Below are 24,842 nucleotides of genomic sequence, written 5' to 3'. Positions count from 1 at the left end.
AGTAGGGCAGCTACTTAAGATTATTTAAATTATTGATTGATTTTCTTTTGATTCATTGTATAGTCCTATTATAAGGGAAATAGAAGAACATTGTAAGGATTTGTTGCCCATATGTATTAAATCAACAATCATACAAGCAGCATATCCTCACATTTGATTAGTTGGAACCTGGAGAGAGTGATGACCCAAACCGTCACCACCGGCTCATTTACTTGTTCATGACGATGTGTCAGTTTGATTTGTAATGACTGTGTGCAAGTGTGCCAAAAGAGCAACATGGTTATTATGTTTGGGCCCCAGTTTTGAACTAGGTTACTTGGATCTCGTGTGTGATCAGCTTTGGGGTTGCAGGAGTTTCCCTCGCAAAAACACTCTCTGTGGGATGCAGAGCGGGTGATGGCTGCCGGGGTGACCCCAGGGTGAACAGTCAACAGCACTACAGCTGTGTTTGGGCACGTTAACCATTCCAGACGCATCAACCTCTGCTGGTTGTGCTGCAAGTACACGGTCTTTTTTAGAAGTGTGTAGCCTGGCCGTCTTTACCGGAGCTAGAGAGGAAGTGGGTCAGGAAGCAGAGGGAAATAAGCACAAGATGTGATCAGCTGCATCAAGGAGCACTGATGTGGGCTGTGGTGAAATCACAAGTGTATTTTCAACAATTTCAATTGGTTTCAGGTCAGGATAGATCATACGGTTCAGTATCCAACATATTCATTACATCTGAAGTCCTTGTTCATCATTGTACTGACATAGTTAAGAAGTACAGGTTCCGGCTTGTGCTTCGTTTAAGGAATGTGTACTTTAGATAGAACTAGTCCAGCAAGCAGTTTGATATCTCCTCTGCTACAATTAGTTCTCGTGTCAGGCTACTGAAATAATCATGTGGAAATAAGCTAAATATTTGGTCAACAGTTTGGCATCTTCATCTCGGTTGGACTCAAATAGTGCGTTCCTTCAACGTGTCAGAAATACCTCAGTTTGTGTCCAGTCTTGTCTGTCCAAGATGTTATCTCAGTCCACACTTTCAAGAGGACTTTCTGCCAGAAACTCTTGGAATGATTTTAGATTTACGTCATGGGTTCACTTTGCTGCAGTGTCTTTTTTTTCGGTCGTCCGGTAGTTATTTCTGAGTACAGGTGAGAGGAAACGTCTCATTATCCAACCACCTGCTCAGCATATTAGTGTGTATATTTGTTTGGACCGGAGTGAAGATGAAGAGGACCACATGGCACCAATTCATATTTGGTTAAAAACACAGGCATGGCCCTCCAACAGTGGATGTTGTATGAACTAGAAATGTTTAAGAATACAAGCCATCACTCTTTAATAAGCTGTGATTAAGTATTAAAATAGAAATCTAAATAGTTGTCTGGGCTTGTCAGATGTTTGTGTGTGTTTGTTTTACACACAGGGTATACTGTGATTTCTTCCCCTTTTGTATCTATGTTATAAAGTTTTTAGAAATAAGTTTGCTTGGAATCAAAGAGGAATTTCTGACGCCATGTCCTCGACAAGCCTCCTCCGGCTTTGTAATGCTTTGCAGTTTAGCAATTGCACATAAACACACTCGGACTAATACCATTTCTTCCTCTGGTCTTTCCCACCACAGCTGACAACATCTGTTGAAATGGAGCAGTGGTTTGTGCATTGCTCACTGGGGGAGGGGGAAGAGGATGATCAGGAAGAGGAAGAAGGGACATGCTATGTACTCCTCAAGCTGTACTTTTTAGGAGTTCTGCATTTGTCTTCTTGTGGTGCATGTTGTGTTGATCACCTGATTGGAAAGAAGCAAGTGAAACCGTTGGTAGAATAACTGTTCAGGTTGTGTTGCTGTAGATACTAAAGTAATCCGACACACAAACACTCACCAAACTAGAGTGTTTCCTGTGAGTCATTTTATAGGAGTGGTCTTTTTTATTTATTTTTTTAAAACCTTGACTTCTAGGATAAGAAGTTTAGGAGTTAGTTTCTTTACGCATGTTTTTAGTGCATGTGAGCGTGACCCCCCGGTTCCCCCTCAGCTAAACACTGTTAGCTCTGTCAGCATGTTTTTGCCATCGTTTGTACTGTTGGCGCTGTTAGCACTGTTAGCTACGGGCCCCCGGCTCAGGCGTCGCCATGTTGAGAGCCGTTGAGAGGCAATCAAAATACCCATCTCATATTACAGAGCTTTTTTAAGTCTTGCTGCACAGAAATGCAGTTGGAAATGAGGTTTGTGCCGGAGTAAAATCTAAAGTATGGACAGCATCGCACTAAACATACACACATGGACGTTTGTTTTCCCTTCTTTTGGAATGAGAAGTTTGCAAAACCTCATCGTTTGACTTCTGGTGTTGAAGTCCTTTCATCTGTAAATGTCTGACACTCTATGCTATTAATACATGTATGTCTTTATGTAGTAAGAGGAGCTTGATTGGACCTGATAAATGGCTCTGTCTATGTGTTATCTAGCATTGAGTTGGACTTTGAGCCACATTGTTCCTGTGTCTGCAAATCTCATTTCCCATAAAGAATACAGGAACATTCCTTGAAACACTGGTGCGTAATTTGTTCCAGTTGTACTCTAACTGAGCGGAGCACAGGCTGCATGGTCACTCGGGGTGGGAGAAAGGTGGAAAAAAAGCAGCACCTTATCTCATTGTTGCAAAGAGCAGTGGAATGTAGCTGGAATCTGATTACAATGGTGGTCCGTGGCCTTGGTTACAGGAAGGGGATTTAGGTGGCGTCTCATGCGGTCTTGGTGACAAAAGGCAAAAAGCAGCCAGTGTATGGGGAGCACTGAGGCGACATCGTGTGTGTGTGTGTGTGTGTGTGTGTGTGTGTGTGTGTGTGTGTGTGTGTGTGTGTGTGTGTGTGTGTGTGTGTGTGTGTGTGTGTGAGAAAGAAAAGTCTGACTATTACTCGCTGTTAAGTCGCTAAAGTTACGATATGAAACTTTCTGAAAATACATTTGAATACTGTAGATATACTCACAGGCAGTATGATGAAAAGCACCAACAAACAAAGGCATTGCAAAACTGAACATGTATAAGACTGGATGGATAAGACTTGTTGAGAAACATGGTTGAGTCCTGGTTTTATTTGCTGATTGCGTGCCGCCATAGGGCTTTATGTGACCAGTGACCTCGGCTTTGGACTAATTAATGGCTCAAGATGAGATAAATGTTGGGTTGTGATGAACTTGACAAATGAACAGATGAACACAGAATACTCTTCAAAACAAGCTTCATGTTGTAGTTTTTCAAGTGGTATTGCACAAGCAACAGCTGCTATGTTTTTTTTTAATGTATTTTCTAGTGGGAAATTATCAATTAGTCAAACAGTAATTCTGAAAATCTGTGGTTTTAGTCAATTACCAACGTTCATAAAGCTTTTTCTTTTCACTTAATTTCAGGTTGTAAGTATCATTGTCTGTGGCTTAACCTTTAAGGCTGTGGGAGGACTCATGGGTCTTTACTGGCAAGTCCAACCTGTTGTTAGAAACAGGTTTATTTTCTGTCAACACTACAGCAATACACATTCAGGGCAACAACCTCAGGATCTCAGAAAGATTTCCACTTGGCATGTTTGATGATAAAAACGTATGGAATAGAAATTGGAAATACTTTTGTGCACATACACCGTATACAGTAGTTTTCTAAAATAACTCTGTTGTGGAGACTCTCCAGGCTTCGTCATAATGCTGCTCTTGCTCTAATTCTCCCGTCCCTCCCTTTCCTACATCAGCTCATCCTGATTTGTGGCTGGGATTTTCGTGTTATGTCACATCTCACTCACCAAGCGCACTATAAAACACAGTGCATCAAGGGCAGCTTTCAACCCCACAAACAAGTTGGTGAAAAGATATCAGGCTGTCTGTACAGTTTGTATTGACCAACGTAGTTCTCTCAGAATCAGCCATTATCTTTCATTTTCATAATCCTGGTTAGGCTGGTTTCTGGCACAAGATAGAGTACTTGCTCTGTATGAAGCATGTAGGGAGAGAGAGGCTGGACCCGCCCCTCCACTGTGATTGGAAGTGATGGTTTACATTGATTTTTGGGTTGGTAAAAAAATGTTTTCGAGTGGGTGGGGAGAAATAAAAATGTTCATTAGATAAATTATGTCCCCATTTAGTGAAAAATAGACAATAAAATAGGATGTGCTTTAGGGTTTGGCTACCTTGTGATTGACAGGTCCCATCTTGGAGTTGTCCGTGTCTTCGTCTTAAAACTTTAACCCTTTCCATTTTTGTGCTTTCATGTCATGGAAGTTAATTTAACCTTGGTCGACTTAAAATGTCTCATTCAGCTTTCGGTTCAGTTCAGTGTTCACTCGGATGCATCCTGGGTAAAGTGAGTGAAAAGGTGTTTGGTCTTCCAGTAATACATTCTGGCACACTGACCAAACATGAGCCCTCACTGAGATTTTTCTTTTTTTTTTTCTTTTGTAGCTGTTTTGCATTCTCATGTCGGAGCACAACAATTTTCAAATTGGTGTAATGGAAGGCAGCCGTCTGTGCTGTGACTGTGAGGTAGAGGTGAGAGGAAGACCATTTCATGGCCGAACACAGTGAGCTCAACGGCGAGCATGAACGGTCTAAATTCTTCCTTTTCACACCATATCCTAACTGTGTCCTAAATGTAGGATTGTCTATTACTTCATTTTACTGATGCAGGAAAAGATTGCCATTTAGTGACATTACAAGGAGAAGGACAACCACATCATTTGTGTTTGTAGTCTTAGTATGTACGTTCGGTCTGAATAAACAATGAAAGTGAAGTCTAGCACTCAATTTTTCATAAGACCCACATTGCTTCAACAGAATTGTCAGATATAAATGGAGTTTAGGAATGCAGAGAAGGATGCTGAAAAGTGTGTCACACTGGTCCCGTTTCCTGTTGGTCATTTCCTCAGGCTGTGGGGTCCTCCTTTTGTCTCTGCACATCAGGGTCAGCTCTGCTGGCTCAGGAGGCAATAAGGTACATCGCTCTCCTTTTCATCTGATTTACCCAACAGATTGTTGCAGTCTTTTTTTTGCTTGAATTACGGCTGGATCAGTGAGCTGTAAATCTCAGGAGAGTGACACTGAGTAGCATAGCATTCCCCTAAGGTGTCTCTGTCTGAGGCGGTCAGGCTGCTGCCAGCATTTTACTGCCTCAACACGGCCCCTGTTGACATTGTTGTGCGCAAATGTCAGCCGTGATCGTTATGACGTTAATGTTTGGAAAGGGGGTGGGGTCATAAAATCTGAGTATTGAATAATTGATTTACAGGATTCAGAGTTGACTTTAATTTGGCTCCTGCAGTTATTTGGAGGTTTTGGTGTTTTTTACGTGTATGTCGTAAGATATTTGTGTTGAGAATGACTGTGTTCACTATTAGTTCCTGGTCTTTCTGTGGTAGCCACAGAAGTCTAACAGGAAGTTTGCCGTTTAGATAAGGCCTCTGCTAGTGTTGAGCAGAATAAATAGCCTCTCTGGTCACTGTGTGCTTCTCTTCTTGCTTCACCAAAGAGCACAGGACGGCTCACTGTAGTTGGTGTCTGATGAGATGAGGACTTCAAGGACTTTTCCGTTTTTATTAAAACAACGCTACAAAATGTGCAATAATCGCATCAAATAAATTACAGCGATAACCCGAAAAAACAAATTTGCTCATATGGCCTAAAATGAAATACCTGGGTTTGTTAAGACTGTCTATCTATCTTTCCATCTTCTCCGCTAGCTTTCAGCACCTGGGACAGCACACACACACACACACACACACACGCACAGCGCTGTCCGTCGTGGAAAAAAGCAAAAAAATATATATTTTAGGCCATATCACCCTGCCCTGTGCTCCTGACATAAATGTATTATTTGAAATATGGTAAATTCCCCAACTGTATACAAATATGACTACCCTGCAAATTGAATTTTAATATCTTTTTTTTTCTTTTTTTTTTTCTTTTCTGTCTTACCACATGTATCAGTTGGAATGGCTGCTAACCACGGTGAGCATCCAGTGACTCAGAAATGGTGATTTCTTCCTGAAAAGGATCGTCAGGATACACAACAAGGCTTACTCACAGAGACCCAGTGTTGCATAGTCAGCTGCGACCCAACCCAGTCTGCTCTGACCTACAGCGTGTACACCGAAATAGCCCAACCTTCCCTTTTATAAAGGTTTTATATCTAAACTGTCAGTTTTGGCGATCTTGCACAGGACTTATTCATGCTTTTTTTTTTTTTTTTTTTGGTGTGTGTGTGTGTGTGTGTGTGTGTGTGTGTGTGTGTGTGTGTGTGTGTGTGTGTGTGTGTGTGTGTGTGTGTGTGTGTGTGTGTGTGTGTGTGTGTGTGTGTGTGTGTCTGTATCATAGGTCACATTTAGCGATCATCTTGGGCCTATTGGGACCGAACTAGTCCTTCAGAGTGGTTGATTGTAACGACGGTAACACATGATGTTGAGCAGTTCCTGCTGTTTGTAGAGCTAAATCACAGTGTGACTGGGGATCTTTGTGCAGGCCCAGACTAACCTCAAGAATGCACTGATTGTTTTGTCAAGGCTAGTCACACTATTGTGTCGGTAAAACGGCACATCTTATAAAGCTCTCCTGCATAAAACAATGTACTATTCTGCTGCAAATGAACAGAGCCAAGAGCAGCCGGATAGCTTCTCTGCTTGTTCTGGTTTCAGAATAGGAAAAAGCTCCATAGCATTCATGTGGGTTGGGTGTGTCATCAATAAGATGAGATAAGACTATGTAGAGGATTGGGTCAGCCTTTATCCAACAAACAGGAACTCACCGTAGCAACATCATGAAACTGTACTGCTCTTGACTTGATATATTACCATTGGGTTTTACCAACATGGAAATACATGGTGGCTGTTTTGAATTATTTCAATAGTGTGCCAAAAATCTGTTTTCATTTCAGGTAAGAAATGGGCCGTGCAGTCGTGCTTCATTTTATATCTACAGCGCTTAAGTAATTCTTCACAGGGTTCAGTAGTTGAGAGGCACCGTGTCCGTGCTCTGTAAAAACTCCAAATAAAGCTCTGCTTGTTCTCATCATCATCTTCCCATAGTTTGCCGATTGGTCGAGCTTCCAGCTGCCAAGCACAGTCCGTTGCCAATGGATGTTTTCCAGACTGAACTCTTGTAGAGAAACCTAAGCTTTGGTCTGGTTTCGCAAAGCAAGGAATTAAGTTTAACAGTTGTTTGCAATTTTAAATTTAATCTTTTAAGACATGAGTTTGTATTTCTTACTCTTGTATTGTGTTTCTTTTCCTGTGGTGGGATTTCCCTGATGTTGCTAAGCAGCGTGTCTGTGTTGCTAAACATGTCTTGGAGACAGATTGCAGCCAACTAAACAGCCATGCAATTGCCCCATGGCATAAAGTTAATTTTTGCTCTTCTATTTAGAAGAAAAAACAAATGTTAACCTCTGACACAGCTGTGTCTCTTGTTGCTGGAAGTTTAATTCACTGCACCGGTTGCAGAAAAGCATAGAAACAGGATGGCTGAGAGAGCAGTCATTAGACATTTTTCAATAATGCAAACTGGCAGTAAGGAATATTAAGGGACTCAAACCTGTGATGATAGCCAGAGGTCAGTATTGATGATGGGCAAACTAGATGATTACCATATTAATCATATATACTGGCCCATTGCCACATTTTAGTCTCAATGGGGTTATGATTTCTCAATAATTGTTAAGCTCAAAAGCACATTTTCACATCTTAACCCAAATTGAATGCAGTTACATCATACCTGAGAGGAGAAAAGATCATACTAGATTACCCTTCTTTCTTCTGGCCATTTCAATTACTAATAAATTGGCAATGGCCTCATCAGTGATTGCTTTGCTCCCATCTTTTTCACTCCTTCCCTTTTTTTAGGAAAGCGCAATAACCTCACCCAGGAGAACAGCTGGTACCATTAGTCAACAGTAGGGACTAGCTCAGTGGACAACATTTAGTCAAACACTCGACAATCAGTTGGTTTAACACATATGACAAATTCTACTTTCTTCCAATCTCATGTAATATTTTCCCCCAATATCTTACTTTTAAAGGGTTTTTATTCCATATTTGCTTAACTAAATCATGAAAAGAAGTGTGATCAGCAGGGCCACGTTAAAGTACCATAGGCCCCGAGGCTATGAAATTGAATTTGCATACAATGATGCCGCAACAATAACTCATGACTGCAGTTTGATTGTATGACTGTTGCTGGATTGTTTATAGCAGATGCTAATAACAGTTGCATAAAAATTATCATGTACATATTATGAATATTATATTACTGTTTAAATACAACAATCATGGCCAGTCAACAGAGTAAAAACCTAGACAGCAGCCGTTGGTACTGCTGGAATTTGACACTGGACCCTGTTGCTAAATCTCCCAGTCGACAGGTCTCTGATTTAGGTGTCTGTTCACACGGAGCTTCTATTCCACCACGATTATGACAAATCTGTAGCTCCGAAGTTAAGCAAACAAGCTTCACTCCTCATGACCAAGTTGTCTTTGTTGATTGTTGCCCCAGACGACTATTGCATTGCTGTAAGGAAGAGCAACTTTTCTGTTCCCATTTTTGACTTGAATCGTAACTGATCATGTCAGGTTTTCTCAGCAGTGACAAATGCCGATGACATGTGGTGAAATTAGGGAATGATTAAGTTTTAAGCACCTTTTTGTGAGAGAATAAATTTCTTGCCTTTCAAAAAATGTCTATTTTTAACTAATGTATCTCCCAAAATGTCTGGAGACCGTTTATAGTTGGATGTCAGTCCGTTGCTCTTGGTGTGCATCAAGCTCTCACGGAGTAATCAAATTCAGTTTCCTAGACGAATGCCCCTCTGATCCAGATAAGTTTAGAGGAGGATTTAGAGAATCTTATGTAACTCAACGAGAACTGGAAAATCCTCAATTTAGGGAAGATTTAGCCGAACGCTCGAGTGTCATCAACTGGAAAAATAAAATAGTCCTTTAGCTCACAGTCTGTGTTTGGAGACATCAAAAATAAAGAGTTGTAACGACTGATGTGTTTTACAGAAAGCCTGTTAGGACACTCCCACTTCTCTACAGGAAGAACTTCCTGCTTGTGTTGTTATCCTTGTCCTGTCAGAAACTTGCCATACAAGCTTTTCTCTCTCTCTCACTCTCTCACTCTTTCTCTCACACAAACACACAATGGAAAACCACGTCCAAAACATATCCCACATCCTGTGCTGTGCTTTTATCATGTTGGTGATTCAGGCTGGCAAACTGTTACCATGTGCTCCAAAAAAAAAAAAAAAAAGATTTGAGGAGCTTCACAAAACAAAGACCACTTAAGAGCTTTCGTCTTTCTTCAGGTTGTAGGTTGGATTGGACCTCTGTTTTGACCTTTAGTTTATCTGAAACTGGCCAGCTTTCCATTATCTTTGGAAGTGGTCTGTTATTTTAAGCACAACACTGGGACTTGTAGCTTTTGAATGGGCTTGTTTTCCAAAGCTCTCTCGTCTGCCAGCAGATTCTTGTCTTGGGGAAGATTTTAGCTGAACCAGCTACAAAGTTTACATCTGTTTGTATTGGGTATGTCCTATTTTTCTTTGGAAGTAGCTCTTTGTAAGTGTGCCACATATAAAGCGTTTGAGTAGTTTGGATGTTTAAAATTTGGCACAACTGAAGATGAAAAGAAACTGGCAGTGAAAAGACTCCTATGAAATATCATCAAGCATGTTTGTTTTGTTCATTATTCATATGCTGGCATTGGAGCTAACCTAGCCAACAGGGAATACAGATAACATCACAACTGTTTTTATGCCATCAACATGACTCGTGAAAACTGTCTGCTGCTCACACTCTTTAACAAAAGTTACTAACCTCAAGGAAGATATTGTAGGCTCACTGGAATGGTGTGGAAGAAGGTGTTTCTGACACGGCGGCCGCAGAGGTCAGGAGAATCTGAGCCTTGAACGCCACCATCTCGTGCTGTGGGATTCAACACGTCCACGGCCATCCATGTTCGTCATGGGTGTAACGTCACGACACCTGCCAAATCCAGATGAAGCCCTGGACCACCCAGACGGTTCTGGAGTAACCGGCCTGTATCCAGACTGTCTCCCCACTGGAGCTTCTCCTGATCCTGCTCCTGATACGTCCAGCCGTGGCGGTGTGACGTCCTCAGCCGAAGCTCCACCACACAGTTTTTTTCTTCTGCTGCTTCTGTCCCTGCAGCGGCCACTCAGCCGCGCTCTCCGGATCTTGTCCATCAGTGTCCGGGTAGTTCTGTCACTGGAGGGTTCTAATGCCGAGACTTCCTCTCAATCCACCTCGGGGGGGCAGCGGGCCCGTCCTGCTGCAGACCGGTTGGCTCCCTCTACATCACCTGGTCACCAGCAGCCTGTTAATCTGCGATCTTCTCTAGAGGGGTAAACCCTGCAACGTTATCCACAGTAGATCCTCAAATCCTGGATATTGGCGATTCCATTGTAGAGACATGTCAGTTCCAGGTTAAATTCTGGACATGGTGGCATCTATTCTTTAAAGGCACCCTACTATGAAGAGTCCTCATGTCCGGTCCCACTCCTGTGTCTCGCCGTGGGATTGTGTCACTGGCACAAAGGCATAACAATAATACAAATAAGATGGTGAACTGTGGCGTTCGCTTCTTTTAATTTATGATTGAAGGAACTCTACTTGCTTGCTGTGTGATCACAGGAGTGAGGAGAACCCACACGGGGATATTAGATAAGTGTTGTTTGGGGATCTGGCTCGTTTTTTGGCTTGAAAGTATCTTATTCCCCTATTTCTTATCCAACAGAAGAATTTATTGTAAGGCAAAATGGAGAAATGTTGGTCGGAGTAGCAAGACTTTCCTTAAAGAGTGTTGTAATGAACCTGAACCATCATACTCGCACATCATCATCCCCCTTTTCAAAACGGGATGTCAAATTCATAGTCGCAAGCTACAACATGTGTTGTTAATACTCTTCTTTGAAACTGTCTGCACCGCAATGTAGCAAGTAGCCATGGTTTGTTACAAAACACCCTCAGTGAGAGAGCCGAACACGTGTCGTGGAAAAAGATTTTGCTGCAGTCTGTGGAAGGGATGTCTGTGTTCTCAAGTCTTTCAAGTAGTCTATATACTGCATATATTTGTTCATATTGCTGTTCCTTAGATACCCGTTATCTTAAACTGATGACGAGCAAATGTTAAATCATCCTCTCTGCTCTTTGCACAGATATGAAACGAGTTGTACGGCAGAGCAAATTCCGTCACGTCTTTGGCCAGGCGGTAAAAACTGACCAATGCTACGATGATATCCGGGTGTCACGGGTCACATGGGACAGCTCCTTCTGTGCAGTCAACCCCAAGTTTGTTGCCTTAATTATCGAGGCCAGTGGCGGAGGCGCTTTCCTCGTTCTTCCTCTTCAAAAGGTAAGCTTCTATTGTACCATGTAAGAGTATTTAATGCCACATTGAGTCAGCACTGCATTGTCAGGACTGGCCTCTAAGACCGCTAGATGGAGATAAACCATATGTGTATACATGTTTGCCTAAACGACTTCTTTATGCTACGTCAGTAGCACACGGTGAGTACCTAACAGTCCATTTGTTAACATGTTTTTAAGTTGTTTGTATTACTTGCTCTGAGGTGAAATCAGCAACTTTGTTTTAGCTTGCTTTGGTTAATATTTTTGTGCTTTAATAACACTAAAATTCTCAGTATGGTGTCCCCTCTATACGAAACCTAAAGTTTGTAGGGTGAAATGAACATTTATGTTTTTGAGATTACGCTCTTCACCTACAATCTCTGCATATTGGCTTTTTTTAATGGTTTTTTTTTTTTTAACCAACAGGCCTATCACCCTAAACTTTTTGCATTTTGAAAGAAGTGGTTTAATTTGGTCATGTCTTTCATCTTTATTCTGGGAACATGATGCATTAAAACGGTGTAATGCTAACCTTTTTAAAGTGCAAGTCTTTTTTGAGTGCAGTTATGCATGTCATGTTTTTGTTACGGATGACTAAAGTGGATGAAATTATGTCTGGATATTTTTAGATTGGGGGTGAAATGAAATTGCCTTCACGTCAGTGATGACATAATGGGAAGGAAAGCCTTTCTCTCTGGGATCATATTTGGACTGAAGTGAATGTAAACATAAAAAACTTAAACGGCAGGGTGAAAAAATCTTGATTCCTCTGAGAGTAATGACCCATTCCCCATGCTTTATGTACAGTAAATATTAATTTGTATTGACTGCTTCACCTCTTGGAAGCAGGACTGTTGACTGTTGGTGTTAGTGTACCTTAGGATTAATGTTTAGCAGCGGGCTGTTTCACACACACCCTCATGTGTACAACAGAAACTTCTCAAAAGCCCCGGAGCGAACGGTCTCCTGATCCTTGCCTCCATATAAGGAGTCGCTCAACTCCATCTTGATTTACTTTTGGGTTGGGCAACACGTCATTTGAAGAGTGTTTAGCGGTAAACAAGTTAGTTGGGTGAATGCATCATTCGCTTTTGTTTTAACTCCACTGTCATAATTAGTCTAATTAAGGTGCACTCGAGATCTGACTGATTATAACAGGGGACTCTGGCACGTCCTCCAGAGAGCCCTTGGGTGCCATAGTGGTGAACTGCCGGTTGTTGTTGTTTCTGTTTGGCAGCTTTGAGCAATGCAGATCCTGACATAGTGAGTGACATAAGTACTGCGATATTGTTGATGGATCTAACCTGGGCCTGTAATTACTGTACACCAGTGGACTGCCAAGGCTCTGGCATAGGGGACCGGATCCTTAGGCCTGTCATCACGCAGCTTACACCTCTCAGCACGTCAGTCAATACAAAGCTGGTACTCGGGGGGGGGGGGGGGGGGGGGGCAGCAGGCTCGACCCGTTTCACACTCCTCCCACCCTCCTCTCTGTCTGTGTTTTGAATGATCTGCCCTCTGCATGTCACGTCCCGGTACAGTTATGGTGTGTCTACTGAACAAAGTCTACTTTCACTACTCAACTGAAAGGTTGTGAGAGACTGATGTCTTTATGTTGCAGAGTAAACCTCAGGCAATTTCCTCAAGTGAGAGATTTAAAAAAGTCTCTCTCTTGATTTTTAGATCTTACTGCATACAATCTGGCAGCTGTGGCGCCGACTAATCCTTCAGATATAGTGTTTTCCTCACTTCAACAGGCCCTGCATTGAGACACTAGAGCTGAAAGGGGAATACCATTTTATTTAAGAATAATAGTATGTTCTGTATGTCTGTTAATCTTTGGACTGTGTGACCAGAATGTATTGCTATCAAACCAGTTTTATAGCCTAGCATATAAAGAGAGTCAGTTGTTGGGACATGGGAACAACATTGGGCATTCCCATTTTTCATTTTTACATTATTCTTTTTCTTAACATATATTTTTGGCATTTATCACCATGGTATTCTCAGCTGGCAATGCAGGTCTCAAAAGTGGGTCGAGTCTTGTTCTTTGACTCAACCATCAGCAAAACAGGGTTGCTATAGTACCAAAGATAACTTCTGATAAACTGATTAAGCAAGGATTATTATGGTTAAACTAATTTATCTGTGAATCAGTATGCTTTTGTTGTTGCAACGACTGTACGAATGTTTTACTGTAGTAGATTTTGTCAGACACACGGCTCTGCTGTGAAACTCTGTGTCTGATTGAAGTACACGTGCAGTTTGAATCACCCGGGTCTCATTTCATTTTTGTTTCAAGGGCACCCATTCCCTAAACACCCCCACCCTCCCTCATGTGAGGGTGCATCTGTCCGGCCAACCCATCTGCCCAGACTGTGTTGCTCCCGGTCTCTGTGGGCAGCCAGCTGCTCGGGGCCTTTGTCCCACGCTTTCTCCCAGCGCAGCTCTTTGTCATCACCACACTTGGTGCTGGGGGGGAGGAAGCAGTGTGATGATGCTCCTTCCCCCTTCACAATTGAGCCATATGCAACTGTGCACCGTCTTTGTTGAGGTGACGCAATAACGTCAGGAGGTTGAATTATTGAAATGATGAGCCCACCCCCCCCTCCAAAAAAAAAAAAGCATTGTACTCCCTCAGCCTTTATTCTGACAAACCTACTCGCAAAGCATCTCTTGGAGTTCAGAGGTTGATGTTGTGGCTCTTGTGCCCTGACCTGAGGTCTGAGCCTCATTTTGAGTCGTCAACCAGTGGAGCCATGTCTTTGTGTGACTCAGTAGGGAGAGGTTACTGTGGCAGGCCGCCGTGACTCAGCACAGCCACGAGTATTGTTGCTTCCTCCTGTCAGAACACAGGAATTTATAGAGAGGGCATCAGATGTCCAGCTCAACACATGTCATTCCCTTGCCTCATGCTTTCAATCTCCTCCTTTCTCTTTCTTAGCAGGATGTCTGCTAATTTATTCCCTGATTTCCATATGAAGGAAGCTGTGGGAGTGAAAGCAGCAGCTAGCAAGTGTTCAGTGAAACATTCCTGATAATTCCTCTTTGTCTGCTGGCCATGTGAGAAGGGAAGTTTCAGTAAATCATTACAGTTGCTGTGGTTTATATTCTTTATTTGCTTTATCTAAGCATGCCATTGTTTAAAACTCCACGCTGTCTGTGCCGTTTTAGCCATCGGTATCTTTATTTTCCATGCAGACGGTGGGTTAGTCATTTTGTCCGTTGTTAGCGTCTTTCGTTTCCTCTTTTGTCCGTTTCTTTTTTTAAGATTGACCTAAACTGCAGCATTAACACCACAGAGAGCATTGCTTAACGTTGAAGGCATGTCCCACGTTAGTGCTTCAAATGCTGCCTCTGTTCAGAAAAGGATGATCAGATGTCGAGAGAGTGTGTGTGTGTGTGTGTGTGTGTTTTGATTTAGATTCAATCCCTCAATGCACCATTCATCCAGTGCTCAACCTTTGCTGCTGGTAATCCCTGGGTGTGTGCACCGTGACGCATTATTTCTGTTGTCTCACATGCACCAGTTTGGCTGCTAACTAAGCTGTGCTCTGTCTCTGCTCTCAAAAAAAATACGCTGCGTGTTCATGCTATCCAGGGTCTTTCTCCATACTTTGGTCAGTTTCTATACTGCTCAGTTGCCTCTGCCTCTGCCGCTCAGTCCTGCTGACTGCAGATTTTACCATATATGGTCATTCACTGCTCCCTGCCTGACAGCCTTCCAAGACCATTTCCTCCCTGCCTTCCCATTGGCTGCTTCGTGCAGTGTCGGCACACATGTGAATTCTGGGATAGGCCGAAATATGAAGAGCGGCCAAGATTAGAGAACTGGGTTGAAGTCAGATGTTGTCTCTGTCACAGAGTCACTCACTGTATGTGAGTGCCATATTAGAATAATTGTTTTAATGTGATAATCGCTATGACTGCAGGAATACTGAATACTATTTATAATCCATAAATACAGAGCTGTGAGCCCTGGTAGCTTTTTAAGACAAAACAGACTTTCTTTTAGCTGCAAACCTTAAGACAAAGCTATGCTACATTTTTAATGATAGCAGATGTTGTGTACAAAGCCATTTTCAGTCATTTAATGCATTTAAAGTCTACTGCACATAAGCAATTGATTCACAAAATCACTGCCGTTGCACACAAATGCACCAATCTGGCACAAAACATCTTTTGGGGTGGGCTGCCTTTTTATATGTTCTAAGTTCTTTCTAAAAGTATCTGTTCATTCATATGATGATTATTTTTGGGGCCACGGGTGCTGAGCTGTATCACAGCATGCACTGGGGAGACAGTAGGAAGATGTGGAGACACTGTGGACAGATGGCCGTCGTCCATAGAGAATGTCTACTCAGTGCATTCTCATCAAAGAGGAGACAGAAGTTAATGACCCTCCCCTGATATTCATTAGAGGTTTTGTCTTAGATTTTAAAAATGACTTGTGTGGAACTAATCACTGTGGCCTTAGACATACTGGAAACACTGATCCTGTGTCATCAGTCATCACCAACCTCTAGCCAGTCAAATATCTTCTGTTGTAGGAGCACCTGAATACTAACAGGTGTGTTTCAAAATGTCAGCTGCTCCAAATATTAGTAGTAGTAGTAGTAGTAGTAGTAGTAGTAGTAGTAGTAGTAGTAAACAGTGGACTTGTCTTAGATGCTATCTGTAATTAATCTTGTGACTAGCCATGTAACAGAAATGGACAATACTACTGTGTATCTGTAGTACATATCTGTATAGGTATTTCTACTTTATCTCTAGCTATATATAGCTGAGGTTTCAGTCTGCAGTGTGCTGCACTGTATTGTTCCTGCCCTATCTCTCTCACACACACACATATATACACACACACACACACACACACACACACACACGTACACACACACACACACACGTACACACACACACACACACGTACACACACACACACACACACACACACACACACACACACACACACACGTACACACACACAGGCAGGCTTGTAAAAGTGGAAATTTCCATGGAGCAGTGAGCAGCAGTGGACAGCATGCAGACCCTTCAGTGTGTGCATGTGTGAATCACATGTTGAGCTGCAAGGAGAGGAAGTGTGCAGGCCTCTTGTTTGAATGAAAAGAATGTCCTCTACTGCCTTGAGGGATGTCGTTCATCCATTTTTCGTGTTTTCAATGTTGAGCTTTGTATCTGTCGCCGTGTGGTTCAATCTCATTCTCTACAGCCGTACTTGTTGCTATGCGACTGTTTGTTTTCTAGGCGTCAAACATTCCTTTGGAAGGATACAGATGTCTGTAGTGTAGTTATGGACATGTTAGGTATTCCACTGCTGAGTTTAGCCCCTTTTCTGGTGGTGTGGGTGTTTGGGTTTTTTTTGCAGTGTTTTCTGGACTAAATCATTTTCAAGTCTTGCTGAGCTCGATCCCTATACCCGTAGGCTGGTTACCTTGGAGATGATTTTCTTGCTTGGCTGGTTTAGTATGTTTGGGCCCATTTTTGTTGTAAAAGTGTGATGTTACTGTCAGTGTTATAGAACAGTTAAGGTCTTGATCAATATTGCAAACATGAAGTCTGACTACAAAACTGGAGGAATCTCGACAAATCTGAGCAGGAAGTGAAATGAATATTTATAGCAGATTAAATCTTATCATCTTAACTAGTTTGGTTTCTTTTTTTTAGTCAAATAATATGACTATTTGACACCAGGATTTGATAAACTGAATCTTTAAAGAGAATCAGAGTTGATTTAAATCTTAATACCTGCACCCCCCCCCTCTTGCTGTTAGTCCAGCAGATTTCTAGTCACGGTGTTAATTCCTAAAGTTGCCTTTTTATCAGTTTTCTCTTGCTTTTAGTATAACCATTGTATGTTTCTTACCACTCTAATTAGATGCAGCAGTAGTGGTTTCTGTGCGTGTGGAACTTTTCGCTGTCAAATAACTGTTTGCTGCCAAAAATCTGACCCTGAATTCTGCTTGAGGTTCAAATTGCTCCAAATAGGAAACACACAAATGTCTTGTTGACAGTCATGGTAGTCACTTGTGATGATAGATGGATGTGACTACTGTTCAATAAACAGCAAGATATTGAGAACAATGTTACTGTAAACTCTTAAATTAGTGGACGTTTCTTTCAAATGGCTCTTGGCTCTTAAAATGCACTCTTTAGCAGTAGGAAGGATTACTGTCAGGTTTCTTTTGTCTGAGAATCAATTTCCATGACCTGACACTAATAGACCTCTTATGTTGGGAACTCGTATGACACGCTCTGCTGAACGCGTTCAACATGCATTCAGCACAAGTTGATCCCTGGTCATCACTTCTCAACTGTAGTTCCTCACACATCAACAGTAAAACGCTGAATTACATAGAACTGCATTCCATCAAATAAGTCAGTAATATCAAATTAAGTTTCAGTTTGCTTTGACACATCTCTTGTGCCGTCTCTATATTTTATCATTTCTTTTAGTCTGAGTAGGCCATTTCATTTCATTGAGCTCCCGTTTGGCCACCAGCAGTTTTGTCCATGTGTTTTATGTGACCGAGCCACAAGACGTTTCATCCCCTTGTGATTCATTAATGTCAGATTCATCATTTCGTCTCCACCTCTCCTGAGCGATCTCTCATTGTGCTTGTGGTTGGTTGGTGACATTCTGGTTGATGTTTTCGTACAAATGCCTCATTTTAAGACGAATACAGACTTGCAAATGTGTCTGAAGTTTTGCTTTTCCAGAGAGACCGAAGGGAGAATGTAACAAGTTTCCACAGGTACCCTCACTGCAATGCGGTATGTGTCCCAAGCTACCTTGTGTGCAACTTTTGGGTTTTCAGTTGAACTGTTGATCGGCGGTATGAACAACTACAATGATCGGACTCGATGCAAACCGCATTCTGTGTATCGTGTTATCAGATGTTTACACAGACTCGAGGCAAGATCCACTTGTGTTCGCTCTTCATACCCTGGAATTCCAAATTGTGTATATCGGACACGAACACCATTAACACCTCAAAGGGTGCTACATTTGACACCCTAGCGGCCCTCTTGCTCTCATTAGTCATACCCATGCGGCCTGGGGCCGAGGTGTGGAATGTTAAGAACGCTCTCTGGTCGAGCTGCTGCTCTCCTCTGCTCAGGTTGATCAGGAGGTTGATCTCCAGAGCTAAGCTCGAGTGTTGCTGGGGCTTCATGGTTAATTGCTGCAAGTCACCCATAGAAGCTATTTGTTTCTAAAGTATAGGATTCTTAAAAGTGACTTAAAAGTGTTGGTGGAAAACTGAGCTTAATGTATGAGGTGGTGTATGAATCTTTGCAGCATGTCTGAACTGGAGTTAACATGTGGGATGTAATGAGAAGTGTCTCCGAGTGTTGATGTTGAAGCACTGATCGCTCCCGTAGGTGGTCTTAATCTGTGTCAAGCACGGACATAAAACATGAATTTATGCTGATCGTGAATGTTTTTTTTACATTCTTCTAATTGCATGTACAAGGAAGAAAAGTCAAAAGTTAAGTCAACCCTACATCAGTTATAGTACAAATCTTCACGCACCATATGGTGCGTGAAGATTTGTACTGAGAACACTCAGTTCTCAGGTTCAGATAAATGAGTTTTACGGAACATTCGTAGTAAACGGTGATAATATACAAACATGCCCGATCAGTCTACTCCCTCCTTCTCTTAAACACAAGCAGCAGATCTGCTGCAATTACACAACACTGTTGTGTTTGTTAGTTTACAGCATAATAGGAGCCAAGTGAACATAAACATCATGTTTTATTATCTTAGTGTTTGTGAATTGTACAACTAACATCTACCCATCTGTGTAATGTAACATAGTAGTACTGCACCAATTGATGTTGAATCGGTGGGGACTTTTTTACATTATTCAAATGGCTTCACAATGCATGGGGGTTTTAGCATGCATGGGGTTTTCTAGCTTCTTAATTAAATGACCAAAAATGTAATTTTAAATTCTCACCATTTGGCAGTGCCTCCTAAGCCCACTAGATGGCGCTCTGAGGCCCGCTGGAGGAGAATAGAAATATACTGAACATGATCCACAGCACTTTGGATCTGTTAATGTTGTGGAAATAGTGTAAAGTAATTACTGCAGAGTTATTAAAGAAAACAAAGTAATAACTTTGATTGCTGTGATTGCACGAGCCAACAGCTCAGTTCGCTCTTTGTCAGATTTGTTTGTGCTGTTCCTGTTGCTACACCTGGTCATCAGTCTGTGTCCTTCCTGCTCTACATCCTGTTCCTGCTGTCGTCAGGACATCATGTGCAGGAAAAGTCCAGTAAGCTCAGCTGTAATATACATCTCTACGTGCACAGATATCCCGTCTATCTCGTAATGCACATTTTTTGTGTTCTGTGATCAACGAAATGAAAATGAAGCAGAGCCAGCTGCAGAGGGGAGGTCACCGGTCTCAACTGTAATGGCAACGTTATCTGATACCGGATGGTGGCTCATAGATCCCTATTGACAGCAGTGTCAAAGTCTGCTTTCTCTACACTCCGCTTCAGGGTAGATTTCAGGGTGTGTTCAACAGTCAGGGTGAGGTTTAGACATGATCTTGTGATTTACACACACACACACACACACACACACACACACACACACACACACACACACACACACACACACACACACACACACACACACACACTCTGAGTTCATTCTCACACACACTGGACTTTGATCACTAAACTTGGAGGTGGAGCATGTGTCACGGCCCAACTCTGTCAGTCAGGTGACTGCATGGTTACTGGCCAAATATTTTCATATATTAGAGAGTCACTTATGTCCATGTTTAGGACTGTACTGAAACGTATACACATGTTTTCACTGAATATGAACGAACCACTGAGATATGAATCGTGTTACTTGGTGATATCAGCCGAACCACTTTGGATGTGCACTGTAACAGCAGCCGGCTTGAAGTGCCCTCTCTGCCAGGCTTCTGTATCTGCTGTAGCAGAGGCAGGGAAATGTCTAAGAGCAGGAATGTCTGAGCAACATGACACTCGTATCCGGGACTGGACTGTCCCTCCGAGACCCAGACCACCATCCTCTGCTTGTCTCCTCTGGATTTTTGTTCCTCACTCTGTTTTGTACCAAAATCACTCGATGCATCTCTTTATTTCTTGCTCTTTTGAAATTCGTAATGTCCTGCAGACCGGGAGTTGCACTAAGAGGCTAAATGGCCATTATTTACCTCACAGTTCTGTCCTTTTTTGAAAGCTTTTAGTCACATGTAATCATTTGGCTTCAAAAGCCATAATGTACAATTTAGAGTGAGTTCGGTCTCTTTGGAACTTTAAGACTCTCTCCAGTAGTTCTGCCTTTTATGCACATGGGAGAAGGCTTTCTGCCAGTCATCTCCTTGGGTTTAGGCAACAAACCCACTTGGTTAGGTTTAGCCAAAGATTGTGATTTGGGTTCAAATAAACCCTTTCTGTTAGAAAGCACTGATGGTATACTTCTCCCGTGTGAGCCTTTTGTGTCCTGGTCTCACTGACTAAAGTGTGCACTTCTCTCTAGTTTACTGCATCGCTGTTTGGTAAATGGAATTAAATTTGGCTTGATGTTCAACTGCTGTTGAATACGGTGCTGCGGGTAGATACTAGTATACTCACTGGTGCTCACAGATCTGTTAGTTTGATGTCCACACCAGTGGGAGGAGCTAAATTGCAGTGGGAGACGACACGACTCAGAGATGCCTTATTTGAAATAGTTTCAAAGAATTGCTCCAAGAGGCCACTAAAGAAACGCAAACAATTACATAACATGCAGATGCAGGTAACTGTGGATTAGTGTTGGTAAAAAACAAATGGCCACCTGGACAGTCAATACACACTGTAATAACTCACGTCAAAGACATGCCATTTTACTGTGTGATCTCCGAATGTATTTGGAGTGTCCCGTCAGTGTAAATCCCTTGAGCATACTCTGAGCATGCATGCTTACCCCTGTCAGATGGTTGAGAGGCCTACTTTATTATGTTTAACTGTCGAAAGTCCTATTCACAAAAAGATGTTCTCTTTGTGCAAAACATGAAAAAACATCCATGTGTGACTCCAAACTTTTAACTTTGATGTACTCATGAGGTGTAAGTCTAGTTTTGGTTACTAGACTCATTATTGAATATACAATTCTTAGGTTTAGTCATTCTCCTCAAGCCATCATTTTTTAAATTCCCAATTTTTTTATATTAGGGGAGCCATCATGCTTTAAATAGGCTTGCAGCAGCAGGACTCTTTCCACAGTGAGTGACATCATCTCCTCAGCCCTGTGGCGGTACTTGAATTCAACACAGATTCGGGTCGGTCTCAGACAGCCGTCCACAGCATGGGTTTGTTAAGTCACCTCAGAGTGTAGAGAGAGCACCTGGTTCTGCTGGCTAGTATGGTTCAGTGGTCCAATCCAGCTAAGGATGTACAGTATAACTGAAGATTGTCTGTGTGTATGTTTATTTGTGTGTTGGTGGGCATCAGGAATGCATTTGTAGCCATCCAGTCCATTAGTTGTATGTGGGTTATGTAAAGGGAACCGTTTAGTGTTTGATACAGGGCTACCATTTTAAAGTGAGGAGATGCTGCGGAAAACTCAGCATCTGTTGGCACGACTACTGTATAATGGCGTCGCCACTAATAACTTTCCTTCATTACTGTGGGTGGTCCAATAGGGGCTAAATCTAATCTCAGTAGCAGCAGTAAAACTGGGTGAGAGATGGAGTGACAAACCAAGATTCTGCCTTCAGGCAGTTAAGTTTGTTTAAAATGTTTAATAAATCCTAGTCTACAGCACTTTGCAGATGTTTTTGTGTGACCGGGATTTCCCCACACATCTTAAAAACTTTTGACAACAGTTAGTCTTATTCAGAAAGTGCCGTGTTGTGTAATCAAATACTCTTTTCCAGTATAAGTTGTTCTGTCTTCAAACGATTCAAACTGTGTTGGTACATGAGGATGGTTATGGTTTCTTTGAGTACACTCATGTCATCACTCTTTCAAAGTGACTTCCAAATCCTCAAATAAAAGATTGTATTAAATTCAATGGAAGGGTTTTTCAAAAAGAGAAATGAATCGTACCTTAACAGACATGGAGTCTCGCCCTCAGTTCTGATTCTCAGCTCAGGCTGCGTCACTCGCACATAATTAAATTTTCTCTGTGGAATGAATCGTGTGTGTGTGTGTGTGTGTGTGTGTGTGTGTGTGTGTGTGTGTGTGTGTGTGTGTGTGTGTGTGTGTGTGTGTGTGTGTGTGTGTGTGTGTGTGTGTGTGTGTGTGTGTGTGTGTGTGTGTGTGTGTGTGTGTGTGTGTGTGTGTGTGTCATTTTGCAGGTGGGATTTAGGATTATACTGTAATTGACCCGTTTCAAAACATGCTCCCTCCTCCAGCACGGACAATGTTCTCTAAGCAGGATCAGAGTAAAACTAATCTCATTACTCTGTGTTGTTTACCTTTTGTCTTTACAGACGGGACGCATTGACAAATCCTACCCCACAGTGTGCGGTCACACAGGCCCGGTGTTAGACATTGACTGGTGCCCCCACAATGATCACGTCATCGCCAGCGGCTCCGAGGACTGCACAGTGATGGTAAGGTTTGCCACACCCTTTCCACCTGAACCCAGACCTCTTAATTGGGGTAAATGCAACACACACACATTCTTGAGCTGATGAGTGTCGGGCGACTACGTGCTTTTATTGCAGAAGGCCAGGCTGTTGTAACTCGGGGATGGGTGCAGACCTCACCCTCTGGATTAGATTAGACTCAAATATGTGTTGCAGTAATCAGAGCTGGGGAATGATTTAGCTGTTTATTGAGCTGAGGTCACTGACTTTTTTGAGACTGCAGTTGTACTTTCCTCCATATGTCCTTATTTGGGCAGTGAAGTGAGATCAGTGTGCTGCCTGTGTTTGTTTGCTGCTACTACTTCCTCACCTGAAAGTCCTGACTTCTTGTTAAACCCTCTCTGAATCAAGGCCATATTTAGTTCATGTGTGCAGAAGTATAAGCCATGAAATGAGCAGAGAAACTATCAATGGTTCCTCTTTTCATAGCATTTGATCTTTGAAGGGAAAACTCGCAGCCTAAACAGGCTCTTGTTGATGTTTGGAGTTGGGGGAAGTAAGCGCTCTAACTGCAGACTGACATGCACCATGATGTGGACGTGGCTACATCAACTATAAATATATATTTTTACAAAAAAAGAATGGCTTTTAATTGTCATGTCACATAAAGTGCATAATGTACATCAGCACAACTCACTGCATGTTAACCAGTTCTGCTGTTTAAAACATGTGTGCATACAGAGCCCTTTATATCATTTTATTAGCATGCTAAGAAAGGTGGTTGAATAAATGCAGATAAATGCTACAGAGGTATTGCTAAACAATGAGAAAAAGGGATTGTTATACCACTTCATGTGTCAACAGTGAATCTCTAAGTGAATTAATTTATCATCAGAAATCCTGCTGGGTGAGTGGTAAAGCAGACTTCATTTTTGTTTATCATTTTTAGTAGAAGGACTATTCTTGTTCTGTATTTTCCTAAATCTGACTTTAAGTCCCATCTGTCACTAAATCTAAATAGCAACTCTTAACTGAACTCTTAGTCACTGCTGCCCCCCCCAGGTTCCTTTTGGTAACTACATCTTTGTGGTGTCCCTTGCACAGTAATACAATTGGTAGGATGGGGTTGACGGATTCACAATAACCTCTTTTAGAATTTAGATACGGGGGTAAAAATAGGAGTCCCTCCGGCTTCACTGTTGTTTTTCCCTGAACTCTGTCCTGTTTATGACCCCACAGGTCTGGCAGATTCCTGAGAATGGCCTTGTGACTTCAATGGCTGAGCCAGTGGTGGTGCTGGAGGGCCACTCCAAGCGCGTTGGCATCATCACATGGCACCCAACAGCACGCAACGTCCTTCTTAGTGCAGGTAAGAGCTTTCTCTGTATCCCTAAATCTACAAAACAAGCTGAAATTCTATTTAAACAGAAGTCTTTGTGTTGTATCATACCATCTTAGTGGCAATAAATATTGTGTCAGACTTGGATGTGCTGCTTTCTTGCTCACCTTTTTATACCACTCTGTCCTCAGGTTGTGACAACCAGATCATCATCTGGAACGTGGGCACAGGAGAGGCTATGATCACCCTGGATGACATGCACCCAGACGTCATTTACAACGTGACCTGGAACCGCAACGGTAGCCTCATCTGCACCGCCTGCAAGGACAAGGGCATCCGTGTCATCGATCCCCGCAAGGAGATGCTGGTTGCTGTAAGCAGTTTTCAAAAGATGTGTTTGTTGTGACATTTTCTCTTTGTTATATTGTATCGTATATGTGAGGTTAATATAAGTCAAGGTGCAGTTAGATGGGGCTGCAAGTAGGGAGACTGCTTCAGCTGGAAGGCCTGCATTCAGCAACCTTGTTCCCTTAAC

At 42.3% G+C, this 24,842-nt stretch overlaps 1 protein-coding gene across 2 annotated transcripts in view; it reads left to right on the top strand.

Moving 5' to 3' along the window:
• The window catches only part of coro1ca (coronin, actin binding protein, 1Ca), a 32,634-nt gene that overhangs the window by 1,445 nt on the left and 6,347 nt on the right, over positions 1 to 24,842 (top strand). The window contains exons 2-6 of one of the 2 annotated variants that reach the window (XM_068702810.1): positions 5,954 to 5,974; positions 11,193 to 11,389; positions 22,870 to 22,992; positions 24,208 to 24,337; positions 24,499 to 24,680. In XM_068702810.1, coding sequence (XP_068558911.1) covers positions 5,959 to 5,974; positions 11,193 to 11,389; positions 22,870 to 22,992; positions 24,208 to 24,337; positions 24,499 to 24,680 — 648 coding nt within the window. In that variant the 5' untranslated portion in view covers positions 5,954 to 5,958. The remainder of the gene's footprint in view (positions 1 to 5,953; positions 5,975 to 11,192; positions 11,390 to 22,869; positions 22,993 to 24,207; positions 24,338 to 24,498; positions 24,681 to 24,842) is intronic. The other variant, XM_068702811.1, reaches the window with a different exon arrangement.

This window comes from Cebidichthys violaceus, unplaced genomic scaffold, assembly GCF_023349555.1.
Source record: "Cebidichthys violaceus isolate CVI_PGR_0920_01 unplaced genomic scaffold, fCebVio1.0.p SCAF_9, whole genome shotgun sequence".
NCBI lineage: Eukaryota > Metazoa > Chordata > Actinopteri > Perciformes > Stichaeidae > Cebidichthys > Cebidichthys violaceus.
The sequence above is the reverse complement of the archived record's forward strand: the minus strand, read 5'-3'. Positions and strand labels throughout refer to the sequence as shown.